This window comes from Vigna angularis, chromosome 4, assembly GCF_016808095.1.
Source record: "Vigna angularis cultivar LongXiaoDou No.4 chromosome 4, ASM1680809v1, whole genome shotgun sequence".
Lineage (NCBI taxonomy): Eukaryota > Viridiplantae > Streptophyta > Magnoliopsida > Fabales > Fabaceae > Vigna > Vigna angularis.
Genome location: NC_068973.1, coordinates 27,325,302 through 27,341,291, shown reverse-complemented (window position 1 = coordinate 27,341,291; position 15,990 = coordinate 27,325,302). Strand labels below are relative to the sequence as shown.

At 31.6% G+C, this 15,990-nt stretch overlaps 1 protein-coding gene across 2 annotated transcripts; it reads right to left on the bottom strand.

Moving 5' to 3' along the window:
• Nucleotides 1-5,972: 5,972 nt before the first annotated feature.
• On the bottom strand, nt 5,973-10,535 carry LOC108331582 (importin subunit beta-1). Of its 2 annotated transcripts, none has more exons than XM_017566366.2 (3): nt 10,378-10,535; nt 7,245-9,668; nt 5,973-7,159 (listed from the first exon to the last, which is right to left on the bottom strand). In XM_017566366.2, exons 2-3 carry the CDS (start codon nt 9,659-9,661, stop codon nt 6,961-6,963), a joined length of 2,616 nt encoding a protein of 871 aa, XP_017421855.1. In that variant the 5' UTR covers nt 9,662-9,668; nt 10,378-10,535; the 3' UTR covers nt 5,973-6,960. The 2 variants fall into 2 exon arrangements, with proteins under 2 accessions (XP_017421855.1, XP_017421856.1); XM_017566367.2 differs by having other exon boundaries at nt 7,245-9,664; nt 10,378-10,521.
• Between the last annotated feature and the right edge of the window lie 5,455 nt (nt 10,536-15,990).

Below are 15,990 nucleotides of genomic sequence, written 5' to 3'. Positions count from 1 at the left end.
ACATAGACCAGGACATTCTGCCCTCCATACCATTCATAATGTTAGTCCCCTCACTATGTCCTAAACCGGCACATAGACCAGGACATTCTGCCCTCCATACCATTCACAAGGTTAGTCCCCTCACTATGTCCTAAACCGGCACATAGACCAGGACCTCCTGCCCCTCTCACCACATAATTCATCATTCTCTACTTGAGACTGATTGATTATTAGAGTATCAGGATAACCTCCAACTTCATGACCCTCAACATCAACATATACGCACATACCATGTCATTACAGAATCTCTCCACGAAACTCATACAATGCTCACATTCCTTAACTCATATTATACCATTACGAAATCTACCCATAATCCTCATACACATACCATGACATTACAGAATCTCTCCGCGAGACTCATACCATACTCACATTCCTCGACTCATATTATACCCTTACGACATTTCCCCATAATACTCATACATGTTCAGATGCATAAATTCAAATCAAATAAACTTCAATCATTTCAGAAATCATACAAACTGAATATATTCCAACAAGATATATTACATGATAATTTAACAGTACATAATCTGTACACAAGATTTAAGTTAAAAACTTGTCGAGGAGACTTCCAAGAAAGAGAGGTGCGTCACAATGGACAACTTAAGTACCAAGTCTTTCCTTAGCCAAAGTGTTCCTCAACTAGTTTTTAACAAATTTCTTATTAACAGATTCAAAACAACAGCATATAATATTTACACCGAATATCAATATAGATAAACATACAGTAAGCATTAACAATATTCATACATAATTTCAAGACATGAATAGTAATAAAACAGTACTAAATCATAATATAAAAGCTTAGAAAGATTAGCTCCCCTACCTCTATTCCAGATTCCTCTTGATCTGAATTTATTTCCCCGAAACCCTTCAGAACCTCTACTCTTCTTGCAACTAAAAATTTCTCCCTAGCTCTTTCTTCTCTATTTCTCAAGCTCTCACTTGATTCCTCTTTTCTTGGTGCAAAATACCCTTTCCTCCCATGGCTATTTATAGTTAAAAAAAAATTTACTATTCCTTAATATTTTAATATTATTTATTATTTTAATATTATTTAAAAATAATATTTCAATCATTTTCTCACCAAATCTGATCCTAATTTCTACCTACTACTTACTTCCATGCTAAGGAATCCAAATGCTGAAAATTTATTTTTACTATTCACTTTTTACTATTTACTATTCACTTTTTACTATTTACTATTCACTTTTTACTATTCAATTTAAAAAATTTACTAAATAAGTTACCAAAAATTTGAACCTCTCCTTCTAAAATTACTATAATTTTATATCCAAAATTTACATTTTTCTATCCATTAAAATTATTATTACTAATAAAACACTAAAGTTTACTACTATAAATATTTTTTTTTTTCATGGGTCTTACAGAGTTGCCAAGTGAATACTCCATCAATGCGAAGAGAGAAAGAGAGAGATTGTTGAGGATAGTGGGAAAGTGTAAAGTATTTTTGAAATAAAAGAAAATAGTGGAGAGGTACAGGGTGGTGGAGAGAGCAACACCCCAAAGTTTAAAATCAATTTTATTTGGGCCTTAAGTATATTTTCATTAAGGTTCTCTTAAATACAAATTAATTTTTAAGTAAAAAATAAATATATTCTTTGAAATTTAGGATTTATATGATAAATGATAACCTATAAATATAAAATGTTTTCGTTCAATAATAAGTTTTTCCATAACTCTCTATCAATATATTTATTCTAATTTACTTATAAAGAAATAATATATATATATATATATAGTTTTTTAAAATAGGAGTTTGTTAAATTATATAACTTCTACCAAATTTTAATTAATAAAAAATCTCTATTCATAAAAAAAAGACATATTTTAAATATAGGTATTTTAATAATTTTTATTTAATTTTTTTTTTAAATAATAATAAAAAATAAAAAAAATTATTTAAATATCTTTAATCTTAAAACTTATAATATATAAGATTATTTTTAACAACTAAAATTTGATACACATATTATATAAGTTAGTAAACCTTTTAAAATAATAATTTATTATTATTATTATTATTATTATTATTATTAAATAGGAGATAGATGGAGATATATTGTGGTTTGTGTTGGCATGCGTTACAAACTAAGAAAAACAATGAAATCATTCATTCCCTCACATTCCCTCCATGAAGAAGATAGACGTGATGTAATAATGACTTTCAACTATTCTTTTCTCTTTCATTGCTATTATACAAATTAAGACTATTTTTAGAATGAGCCAGTTCTTTTTTTTTAAAAGTCTATTAGAAGTATTATTAGTTTTGAAATTTAATGTTTTGTCACTTTTGTCTCTATAATATATTTTAATAATTTAAAAGAAAAGAACTTATAAACTTTATTTAATCTCAACTATTAAATATGAGACTTTAAATGTATCAAATAGAAAATAAAAGATCTTTGTATAAATTAAAATTAAACTATACATTAATTAAAAAAATTATATTTAACAAATTTATATATAATTTTTATAAATTAATTAATTAATGAAATTCTTACCTGATAAAAAAAGATATGAAATCTGAATTACGCCACGTATAGTTGGATTTATAATGGTAAAAAAATTTGTCAATGCCAGCTTGCCGTTAGATATATTCAAATTACTAAACGATATGTGAGAAATAGAAAATAAAAATAAAATAGAGGATAAATAAATTGAAAAAAATTAAATTTAATTAAATTAAAGAGTTGATTGTTTAAAAATAAAAATAGAAAATAACATTAAAACTATATAATTCGATTGATTTAATAATAAAAAACTAAAATGGAAAATAAGTACAAGGGACAAAAAATAATGCAGTATGTCTCACTTATTATCAAAAAATTTATTTTTATTATCTTTAATTCTTATCATCATCTTATTTTATTTTTAGGATAATGATATTTTTACGCTTAAAAGATTTTTATACCCATTTAACACTATTAACTACATTTTTTGTTTTTTTTTACATATATTAAAGTTTACTTTTTTTATAAATATTAAAGTTTACTTCTTTTTTAACTATTTTATCTCTATAATGGAATGTTAAATAGTTGTTTTTAGTGTCAAACAATTTTTTTTTAGTTTTAGTATATTGTGTATTATGGAATACTTTTTGGTTATATCAGTATAAGGCTCGTTCTTATAAGACTATTAAGTTAGAGTGATGCTCCATCCACCACCTCATCTTCTCCCTACACCTCCTAATTTTTTTTAAATTCCAAATTTATTTTTTTTACTTTTTTACTTTTTCAAAATTCCAAATTAGGGTTTTAAAAAATAAAAAGTAAAATTGGTAAAAGTAAAAAGTAAAAAAGGTAAATTTGGAATTTCAAACAAATTGGAGAGGTGGAGGGAGAAGATGTGGTGGTAAAGGGAGCATCACTCATTAAGTTAACATGTACTTGGTCCATCTCTAGTCTGCCAACAAAACATCACACAAAACACTTAATCATAATGGCCATGATTGACTAAAGCTAACAGGTATTTGGTACAATGGATTCAAGCTCATCTAGGTAAAAGTTCAAAAATAGTAGTATAAATAGTACATCTTACCAAGTATGTTAATTAATTACTAATATTTATTGTTTGTTAATGTACTAAGCTAACTTAAATATCAGAGTGTCTTCTGCCATATAACTCCTACCTATCTTATAAAAATTGAGTAACCAAGAGGATGACTAGTACTCAAGATGAGGATGAGTAGTCCAAATGTTAAAATTTTTTGGAGCTTGAAAGGTTTTACAATATATACACTCGAAGAACATTTATTTTATTTCCTTCTCTCTTCAATACAATAAGTAAACAATTTTTGAAGAAGTAAAAGTAATTTTGATTATTCTAAATTATGATAAATAAACTAATTTTAATTGATATCAAATGTAGACTCATCCACATATAGCTAATCACTGAAATTAGGTAACGGTCAATCACAAGGGAAATGATTTCAAGGAGATTGAGTTTGTGAGTTTGAAAGAGAATAACAAATAAAGTGGTGGAGTTTCTTTCAAGGAATTTGAAAGTGAAAATAGAGATTTGAAGGTTAAATTTTATGAAATAGTGGACAGATAATATATTTGTATGATTAATATAAATAAAAAATGAAATATAATTAGTGAAAATTAATCTAAAATAAAACTTCGATGATTATTTTATAAAAAAATAGGTATAATTAATTTAGAATAAAACGTGATTGGTTAAAAATAATTTAAATTAAACATTAAATTATAAAAGATAAAAACTTTTATTAATTAATTACTTTTGTAATTATATGTTTTATTAGTATTTCATTTAGATGCTTTATTATTTTCTCTATTAATATTATCTTTAAATACTTTTTGTTTCGTTATTAAGATTATTATTGTTATTATTATTTTATTTTGTTATTATGATTATTAGTTATTACTGATAAAAAGTGTAAATTTTAGAAAAAAATTAAGAACCATTTGGTGATTACAGTCTTCATCTCATCAAATAACTTATATGAGATAGAATTTCATCTTTCACCTTCAAATACTCACTCTCACAACTAATAAATATTCTGAAAGAAAAAGAACCTAAATTATAAATTTTTTAGTTGGCGGAGGGGGAACAGGATTGTTTTAATTTTTAAACTTTGTTTAAATACATGAAAAATCATATATGACAACTGTATATGGATAATCATTTTTATAATTGTTTACCTTACAAGACATATGATTCTTTTACTAGTTTATATTAAAGTAAAAGAAAAATTACATTTATCTCTTTTTAGATTTTATGAAATAATATTCACCTTCTTAAAAGAATAACTCACTTTTTTATGTTTTAATAATGTAACGCACGCATTGCTTTTATTTTAAAATATTAAAATAGAAGTATTTTTTTTTATAAAAAAAGATTAATGATTTAATTGATTATTGTATATTAATAATATATAAAAAATATTGTCACCCAATTATACGTTGTTTTTATAAACATATAAAAGAATCATATACTTGAAAGAGTTATTTTAATTTAAAATGTACGGTTAGATTTATTAATTTATTTTTATTTTTTACACAGCAATTAAATTAAGAGTGAAAATAAGTAAAATAAGGAAATCAAATATTTTTTAATTAACAAGATAAAGAAGACAAGTGTTTATTTTAAAATTAAGAATGAATATAGTGAAAAAACCCTGAATACAATGTAAAAACTATCATCGGTCTAATAATTGACAAGCACAACTCAGTTGATAAACTTTAAATTAATATTCGTATATTGAAGCAAGACAAAAGATTTCTTTAAAAACAAAAAGGCACAAGTTTACTCGATAGATAATACTTATTACAAAAGAAAATTGACACCTTAAGATGTATATAATTGGAAGTAAAAAAATGACAACATATAACATTAATATAAATAAAAATAAAAGATGAAAAATGAACATAAAGTTTTAGTGAAAAGGGAAAAATAACTAGCAGTAACAATAACGACATGAAGTTGTATTTTTGTATTCTTAATTATTGTCCTTATCCGAATTCACCAATTTGCGGTGCGTTCTGGTTCTTCCAGACACAACCAATCAACGACAACATTAAAATTGCAGAGATTATTAGTTACACTGCAATTACTAATAGTCTACTCTAACAATTATTGATGATTTAAATTACTCGAAAGTTTCTCTTTTGCGAACTATATTTAAGGTTTATAGTTATTTCATTGTCAAATTTCACATCCCAGTTACTAAGGCATTATACAAACAAATAGATAAGAACGAAAATACATTGGTTTAAGAGTGATCATTCAGGATATGATGTCGTCCACCCAAAAATGGGTGATCTCCATATACGGAGTTTGAAAACTGCCTACGATTTGGCCAGACATTTTACAATTTTATCTTGGTAACAAAGATTCACATAACAAAAAACCATAATGAGATATGCAGGAACATGGCAAAATTATCAAAGTCGCCAAAATTCACAAACTTTTTACTTAGACAAGAGAAAGAAAACACGAATACAGGCTACACCCAGACGACTCCTTCCAACAAGTGCAAAACAATCCACCACACTAGTTCTTTTGGTATCATCACAATATACTGCGAGTTTCTTTTTTGTATCCACAGGAATAGCCAATATATGATGTACATATGCATTTTAAAACAAAGGAATTAAAGGTTGATGATTTCATGAATGCATGATGATTTTTGCCCTAAGAAACCAACTGACAAGTAAAAAAATGAAAAATGCAAAATGCTAGAAAGATGTAATCTCTCCCATCCTGGGTCATCAATAAACAATCGATCCCCAGCCTGGAAAAGCAATGTGTGGAGAAAAAAAAATTATATGGATGGCCAACAGCCTAGGGACAATTATACACAATAGGATGATGAAAAACAAATGGTCTAAGATGCAGGTTAAAAGTAAAAAAAAAAAAAAGGAAGAGATTCACTTGAAATAAAGTACTTTGGGTGGTGTTGATGAAAACCAGTTCAACCCAGCGAATTCAACTATTCCAATAAAGCATGATCAGTTGAGGAAAAAACCGTTTTCAAGCTCGAATGGGTTTATCTTCTCATAACATCAAACTCCAAACTCATCATCCAATTCCAACTAAGAGTATCTTAGTTTCTGAATCAGGAATCAGTTGCCTCCCCGTAGCCATTCAATCAATTACTTGTTTCATGAAGACCTACACCCACATTTGCAAACTCATCGCTACCTTCTTCCTCTTGACAGACCTGGACTTAATGGTGCTCATGCAAAAGTCAGTGATGCATTGGTGATGATGCAAGAGTTAGTGACAACAAGAAGACCTTCAGACTGATAACCTTCACGTTGTCTGACCATGGAGACAAATTGACACATGCAATCCCAAGACCCACCTCGACACACCCAAATGCATGCAGATAGTTTATGACAATGGATATGCTAATCCCGATGAACCTCAAACAGATATAGCTCGAGTGATAGCCAACTTGGCCCACTCAGCAGATTCCTTAATCAAATGATCTTCTGAGGTCAAACATTCATTCAAAAAGTCTCTGCTTGACAAAGACTGCTGTATTAAAGAACCAGCATTGCTTCCCAGGGTATCAGCTAGATCTCCAAGGACCCCAATTGCTGTTTTCATAACTACTTCGTCCCTGCATTCAAAGAGGCAATGAAGTCACTCAAAGTAATGAACAAACAACAAAGAAGAAGAAAAAAGAATTTTTTTTTCTTTCTTACATGTCTTTTTCCATGTATATGCTATCCAAAAACTGGAGGATGTGAGGCGCATAAGGAATCAAAAGCTGGGATTTTGATGAATTTTTAAACCCTTGAAAAATCCCAGAATATGCCTCTAATATCCCATTTCTCAAAGAATTGATGTACTCTGTCATTTCATCATCAAAACCTGATGTGTGGGCATACATCTCTGCAGCAAGTTGTAATGTGTTCATGGCATACATTAAGTATTTATTAAAGTTATCTCCTATTGCAAGTGCTATATCACCAATGCATGAAAACAGGGGGGGCTTCACAGAACGGTGTAAATTATCACTCGACAAATTTTTAAGAAGTTGTGTCATAATCCCATCACAATAAGGCAGTATTTTGTCCTCCAATGCTCTGCATATGTCCCCTACCACACCAACAGTGACAGCACAAACTTGGTACTCCTCAAAGTTCTGAAGGTCCATGTCAAGAAACTTGTAAAATTCTGGCATGTATTTCGCAAAATCAGGGCCTATCGCATAGGCAAGGGCTCCAATGGCTAGCATTGCCTCCTCATGTGCAGTGGCATTTCTAAAAGCAAAGACCCTGAAAAATAGTCCCATTATCTGATCAGAACACTGCAAGAAGACATATTTGGTACCTTCTGAAGACCCTAGCTTCTGAATAATTACTTGCATGCACCCACAGAGGAGGCCTATCAATTCACTACGCTTTTCCCGTTCATCAGAAGAAAGATTTTGCGCTTCAAGACATTTGTGCAGCTCCATCATGATGACAGAAACTAGTTGTAACACCAAAGGAGCTGTTTCATCTGTTGAACACCTAACCACTTCATTCAGTGTTTCATATGCCGAAGTTCTCAACCGCGATTCTGTAGCATCCTCTCTACGAGTAACAGTCAGAAGGGATTGAACAATATCCTGAAAAAAGGGAGTTATAGGAGATGTTGGTCCCACATCCTCATAACCCTGGGCAAGAAAATACAAAGCACCACAGGCCTTCTCAGCAACATTGGGAACATCCGTCATGCTCTGAAGGAGAACAGTAATAATCTGTTGGCAATTTCCCTCATTAATAATTGGCGTACCAACAATTGAACTGTGAAGAAATTCAAACATTCGTCCCAATGTCCAAGCAGTGGTGTCTTTCACATGGTTGTTTGGGTCCTTCACTAAAGCACTGAGCATAAATGGTAACGCATGGTTAACAAGAGGTGCTAATTTGTCAGGGGAAGGCCCCTCCAAGATAGATCCAAAAGCGTAAGAGGCTGCCTCCCTTTGCCTCCAATCTGGTTTGGTTATATTCTCCTCAATGAAGGGCATTACCAGTGGCACAATATCATCTCCAACAGTACGAGCAACTAAACCAAGGCATGTACCACCTGCCATTGCAATATTCCATGCACCTTCGTCCAGATCCTGATCTTCTTCTTGTTTGAGTAATGTTTCCAGCAGCAGAGGGATAAGTGCAGGAAGGGCTTGCTTTATAAAATAAAAACAAGGTATTTCAGAGTCTCCATTGGAATCACCTATATATTCTTCCAAGATATCAGTCTCCTCATCACAAATTGTACTCCAAAATTCTATGGCTTGAAGAGCAACAGGCTCCTCATCACCCCTAACAGCCTTTGCCGTGATGTTATATATATCCTGGATGTAAGGAGCTAGTTTCTCATAATACATGGCAGCAATAGAGACCAAACATTCAAAGGCTGCTTGACGTATTTTCACTTCTGGGGATATAGTTGTTTCACAAACAACTCTCATTATATAATCACGCTCCATATCATTGGTAAAATTAGCCTGAGCAAATCCAAGAGCATTGTATAACGCAATTGTAGCAGCAAGCCTAACATCATTATTCCCTTCAGATGCATTCATACCTTGAACTACAGCAGTAAGTATTTTATTTACTTGTTCCTGATCAACAACCTGAGGAGATACTTCCTCACACAAATACCCTAGAGTCTCCAAAGTTGCCTGCTTTACATGAGTAGGTACTTGATGAATATTTGATAGAAGTGACCCGATCAGCTCAGGCCACTGTTTCTGAGGAAGCTCAATTCCAGCAACTTTAGCAATTACTTGAGTTGCTGTAGATCGAGCTTCAAGGGCAAGAGAAGAGAGTGTTTGCAGCAAGCATGACTTAACTTGAGCTTTCGCCACAGGGTCCAGAGACAACCATCTTTGAACCAATTCCTGCTTTCTGCTTTCATCCTTGGCATCCAAAGCATTTTTCAGTATTAGACCTGCCAACTTTCGGCTATCAACCGGTTTATCTTCACTTGCTAATTCTCCAGACAGAGAGACCAAGAATCCAGGAAGGTTTTGCTCCTGAAATTGTCGCAGAGTGTCCTCGGCATGCTTCCGGACATTCCCATCAATTGATTGAGCATTCAAAAGTACCTGAGTAACTTCCATTGCCATACTCTACCTAATGGCACAAAACAATCAGCTCCCGATTGTTCAATCACGAGTGAAAATTCAAAGAAGAAAAATATGGGAGGGGGGATTTAATTGAAGAAGCAAATCTCTATTAATAATTAAACTATCCCAACCCCAGATCCATAATCACCTAAATGACCAGCACATTAAGAATTCAAAAATAGAAATACTATGATATCAAGCAAGAAAATAACTTTTATAAATTCACGTGACTCTAGAACAAAGCACACAAAAAGAACTGGACAAACCTATATTTAAATTCGATACCTCAAAAGTGCATGTCCTATATATTATCCGACTAATCGAAATGATACACCTAATTTAGATGCGTTTTCCGGTCTCTATAATGATAATTAGAAAACAAAAACCAATTAAATCCGCAAACAAGTGCATATGGAATACAGTTTTTGTGGCCACAAGAACAGTTGACTTTGACAACCGCTCGCGCCTCATCTCATCCAATTATCCGAGTGAGAAGTCACAGAATCAATCAACCACAGATCGAAACCGAGTCAACACAAACAATAATTCATATCAATCGCAATTCAAAAAAGTAACAGAACCATCAAATCAAAGCACTCAAACAAGATTGAAACAAGAGAAAACGAAAACCTAAAACGCAAAAAAAGGGCGAATCGGATAGGTAAATAGAAAGAAAAAATGAAAGAAGAAAAACGAGATCGGATAAATAAAATCACCTGGAATCGGCAAAGAGATCTGAAGAATCGAAGCGAAGAAGAGAGAGTGAGTGATAGAGTCGGAGAATAGAGTGAATAACAAGAGGAAGATGAAGAAGCAACTGCAACAGCCAAGGGCAATAGGATTCGAAATATTAGAAATAAAAATATAAAAAATTATATAATTGTAAAAGCACGCGCTAACAATAATCGCGCTAACAATAATCGCGCTAATTATATTTCTTTAGCAATAAATATAAGGATTATTATTTTGGGACTTTGAAGTAATTCATATTTGTTGAGTACGAGTTATTAGTGTTAATCTGATTTAGAGAATAATTAATGGATTAGTGATAGCGTGTGCTGTGTACAGCGTAAAGGCGGTGTCTTTTGCCCGGGCGACGGGCCCGCTTTTGAATTGAATAAAATTATTGTTTTTTGTTTTCGGTGTCATCCATAATTGAAGGAAACTGATTTGCATTTGCATAACATTTCAATTATTTAAGAGAGAATAAGTCAATCATATCAACGTCTATTGTTCTACTTCCATGAATTTGTTGACCTTCTTAGACTCTTATCAACGGCCTCCATTTCATTCTTCTGTTGTTACTTTTCCTATTTTAACTCTAAGATTAAGGATAAAAAATAAATTATTTATATTTAAGCCATTTATTTATAAGTACAGTCGTTTTAAGAAACTGTTTTTTTTAAGTCATACGAGTTGATATGTGCCTTGATATTAAAATTTAAGAAACTGTTTTTTTTTTAAATTTAATCATTTTTTTAAAATTTACCATTTTTAAGTTAAATAAATAAAAAGTCATTTACAAAATAAATAAAAGCTATTTAATAATTGTAAAAGTTATTTATGTTTATTTTTATAATTATAATTTCAATATTATTTTTGTTACCATAAAAAAAATGAGCACATGAGTTTTCATTAGTAAATAATAATATTTGTTAAATAATTTATATGTTTGTTTTATTCAATGATAAAAAAAAGTTTAAACATGAAACTTTGATATATTTAGAGATATATTTGTAATTGAGTATATTTAAAAAATTATGTATTTGTTATCCAAATAACTTATATATATATATATAATGAGATATATTAATTAGAGATGAATGATGATATTTAAAATTTTAAAAGACTGTTTCACAGAGAATTACTCGATTCTCTCATTAATTATTAGAGTGTTAGAGATTTCTCAACAAGTAAATCTTTCTTTGATCTTAATTAATAATTAGATGATTAGTTTTTAAAGTTCCAACTTAACTTTCTAAAATTTATTCTTTTCATATGAAAGGAAATACACTCTACACTAAAAATAGGAGGAAAGCAAAAGAGAATAAAAAAAATAGGAGAAAATACTTTTTTCTTATTTAGTTTATAATAAGAGAGAAAAAATTGAAAAATAACTCCTTTTTATGTTTTTATTGTCTTTTATTTCAAATAATGAATAAAAGCATTTTTTTTCATAAATTTAAAATATTTTAAATCTTGTCCTCTGACTAAATCTTTTAATATTGTAAAATCCCAAAAAATGGTGTTTTAGAAGTAGTGGTAGTCTAAAAATAGTGAGACTCTATTATTTTAATATTAAACGGTTTTATTATAAATAGTTTTGTTGTAAATGAGTTTCATTATTTTAAAACTTACCATCTCTAGAAACCACTTTTCTAGAGTTCTCTACCTTCTCTCTAAGAGTTCTTGATCTCAAGTTATCTATTTGACGATCAGGAGGTGCTAGATGATCACGGCGTCAAGGTCTACCATTCTATCAGATCAATTTGGTGTTTAGAGTAAGTAAGTTTTCATCCCTTTTCTTGATCCTTGATCATGCAAAGAGGAATTATTTTGCATGTATCAAGTGATCTTCTTCCTTGATTATTGTCTCCAATCGCCAATTGGTGATTCGTAGGTGTTTCTAGAAATTCCTTGTGCGAGAAGTAATTGGGGCGTTATTTGAGCTTTGTATCGTCGATGTAAGGTAAGGGAAGCTAGAGTTTTCTTTAAATCATGTTAATTGTGCATGTTAAAGAGTGTATGAATATTGAATGGTTGAAGTAAAATTTTGTTCTGTGAGTGTAGGTATAGAAATCAATTTTATGTGTAATGCTTTGGGTGATGATTAATGTTGTATAATTATGTTGAATCTATTTGTATGAGTTTTTATGTTGGATTTGGTGTTGATGAAGTGAATTATGATGATTGAATTATTGGGAGCAATGGTTATTATTGAGTGTATATTATTTTGGTCTAAAAATGAGGTTTTGGGCAAGGAAATTGTGTGAGAAGTGTTTTGAACTGGCTAGGGGTATTGGGAGTTGGTTATAAGTTGATTTGTGAGTTGTTCTAACAATTAAAATAGAAGAAATATGAAGTGTGAGTGTGTGGTGGTGATTAGGTAGAGTTCAACTTGGTTGAGAACTCAATTTTTAGGAAGTGGACTAGTGAAAATCTGAGTTGTAGGTTTTGTGCTTGTATGATCAGTTTGGGGAGTCTTGGTGAGTCATATGAGACTTATTAGAGTTCCTAAGTTACTTGGAATTGTGCCACAAAGGGTAGAATTCAATTTGGGTCTATAAATTGAGCTTTTGTAAGTTTTTGGGTGAAATCTTGAGGCTACGTGTTTAGATTGATGTTAGAAGGGTTTAGACACACTTAGTTAAGTTTAATTGAGTATATAAAGCAATCTAAGAGAGTTAGAAGTTGAGAAAAATAGTTAGAATTGGTAAAAATTTGTATAGGTTGCGTAATTCTGCATAATTGGTGTTGCAGACTATGCAGACTCGCTGAGCAAGTGGATTCGCTGAGCGAGTGGTTGTAGAAATGAGTTTTCTGTCTAAGGACTTTCGCTCAGCGAGAGGGTGCGCTCAGCGAATGGTTGAGGTCTGAGAGTACTGTTAGTTTTATTTGGATAGCGAGTGGATTGCGCTGAGCAAGTGGGCTTTAGCTGAGCGAACAGACTTGGTGCACTGAGCGAAAATATCATATTTTCAACTAAGTTTTTATATGTTTTCTTAAAGTGTGTACAATGTATGTGAATATTTGAATGATAGGTTTCTACTACTTGTTGTGGAGTATGAATTGAATTGTAATATGAATTGAAATACATAATGTTTGATCATTGATGTTATGTATGTATTATTGGAAGTATATTTAATGGACGTAATTCCATGACTCAGGGTAAGATTTCATGGTAGTGCCTTGGTTGATGTTGATGTTGTTGTATGAATGTATGGAGCTTTGAAATGCTAAGTCTATTCCGACACTCTAATGATCATTCATTCTCAAGTAGAGAGAAATGATGCATGTGGTGAGAGTAGCGAGAGGTTCTTGTCTATAGGATTTAAATTTAGCCCTAGGCATTGAATATGGACAAACATTGTATGGTGTTGGGGAGTGTCAGTTGTACCATACAAGTGCACAGACTACTAATAGTTCGACATTCATACCTAATCCAGATGAGTCTTGATGAGGTCTTTTCATGTTCAGATGTTTGGACTGATATATGTGATTTAAATAATTTATATATGCTACATTATAATTGTGATATGATTTCTTTGGTATCTAGCTTACCCTTGCTTTTCTGTGTCTGTCTTTGTATGTTGTTTCTTGTTTGCGATGATCACCTAATCGTGTGAGCTTAGGGATTCACCTTTTCAGTTGTTCAAGCAAGAGGTGAGGGAGAAGCAGATGAGTTGTTGGGTAGATCTATAGAAGTAGAGCTCTTCTTTTAAGGATGTTTGTTTTACCTAGTTGTTCTTGTAGCATCTATGTAACGTTTCATTTTGGTAGTTTTATACTATTAAAATGGGATGTTACATTAATGGTACCAGAGCAGTTCGTCCTTAGGAGGACCTGTGGATTGTGGGTTTGTCATGTCTTCCCTGTGAAGAATTGAGTTTAAATGGTATGGTTTACCATTTCCTCCAAGTGTAGATAGTATAGTTGTGTATCTAACTAGAAGTTTTGAGAACAGAAAACGTCTTGATAGGAGTAATGAGGGTGCACACTCATGACTATATTAGAGATGATTTTCCTTTTTTAATTCTAAAGGTTTGGGGAAAAGAAAGGGTTGTGATTCTAGTGTTGTTGTCGATAGTAATTTTTGTCTTGTTCTTGCCTTTGTGATAGTATATTGTGCTCTATAGTGGTAGATGAATGCATATTCAAGGACAACTTGACCTGTATACCTTTATTAGAATTGATTTAAGCCTTTGAGACAAATTCTTGCCTCGAAGATAAGGAATTAGAAGATAAGAATCTAGGTTTAAAAGGAGGGATGAAGATATTGGAGTTTAAAAGTAATGTTTTTGGGCGAAGAAGTTTTCAAGAACAGAGTCAGAAGATCAAATATCGTACGTTTCACAAAGAGTTGAGTTCAAAGGCTAGAATAAGATGAGCTTTGGGTAAGCATTGATGTAGCAAGGTTTGAGAAATCAGTTTGGTTCTATGTATTAGTAACGTTAGAGGTAAGAAGAAAGGAAAGTGTTGGTGAGCAACAGAGTATCATTGGGTGAGATTGACAACATGGTTTAGTATATCAAGGATGTTTGAGATTTGAAGAAGAAAGGTGGTGGAAGGTTTAAAGCTTGAGTTAAGAAAGGATTAAGAATTTGAAAGTGGACCCAAGGTTGAGGAACAGTTTTGTAGGGTTAAGTTTCCAGGTTGAGAGAATATGAGGTCTTTGAAAAAGAATGAAGTACTGTAAGGGTCTTAAGTTAAGTAAATTAGAAGGAGATGGTTAGGTTTTATCAACAACTGGATGCATCAGAGCCAAGTTTAGAATGATGTTTCAAGATTAGTAGCTCGCATAGCAGAAAGGTTTGATCGTGAGTTAAGATGAAAGATTTCAAGTGTTGAAGGGAGGAGTACATCAGAACGTTAGTTTTGTAAGGAAAATGTAAGGTAAGAGAATTAAGAGTACAAGGTGCGAGGAATTGAGAAGAAAGGTCTTCAAACAAATAAAATGGGAGTGGCTACAATATAAGTTGTTGAAGTGATTATCGAGATGATCAAATAGTTGGGTTGGTTGAGAGGTTTAGGGATATGAGGATGCATATTGAGTTGAAGTAAATTTTTATCAAGTATTGTTTGGTGGTGGTGTTGAGTGATCGACTAAGTTTGATCAAGAGGAAAGCAGTTGTTGGGTGTTAGGTTACAGAAGACATTGGGACTGTGGGATTTGGAGTAGGTCAGAAAGTTTGCTTGAGGTTTCGAGTTGAAGAGGTAATTTTTGAAGAAAGTTTGAGAGTAAGTTGACAATGTTTGTTATAGTAGGGGTTCCATGAAGATTTCTATGTTAGGTGGCATTTGACGAGGTGATCAAAGTACTTAAGTTGGAGGTTTACGTGAAGTAATTTCTTTGCAAAATTTGAAGCTTGACCTTATGAGAGAATGAATTGATTATAAGTCTTGTTCTAAGGGAGTTTTAGTCTTCGAGAGGGGTTGCTCGTTTTAAGAAAAGGAAAACAATGGTGATGCATTAAGGGTGGATTAAGATATAGTTAAGGATCAATGTTATGGGAATCAAGGTAGTTTAGCAAATGCAAGTGAAGGAAAGATGAAGTTGTTTCTTTTATAAGATAGGAGTGTGATTACAAAGATAGTTTAGTTGTGTTTCA

What these genes read in the sequence shown, in the direction of transcription:
- LOC108331582 (XM_017566366.2), bottom strand. Translation starts at nt 9,661, where the DNA reads ATGGCAATGGAAGTTACTCAGGTACTTTTGAATGCTCAATCAATTGAT. An exon ending in ATATACATGGAAAAAGACAT is followed by an intron (nt 7,160 to 7,244) that starts GTAAGAAAGAAA and finishes CTTTGAATGCAG; the next exon opens with GGACGAAGTAGTTATGAAAA.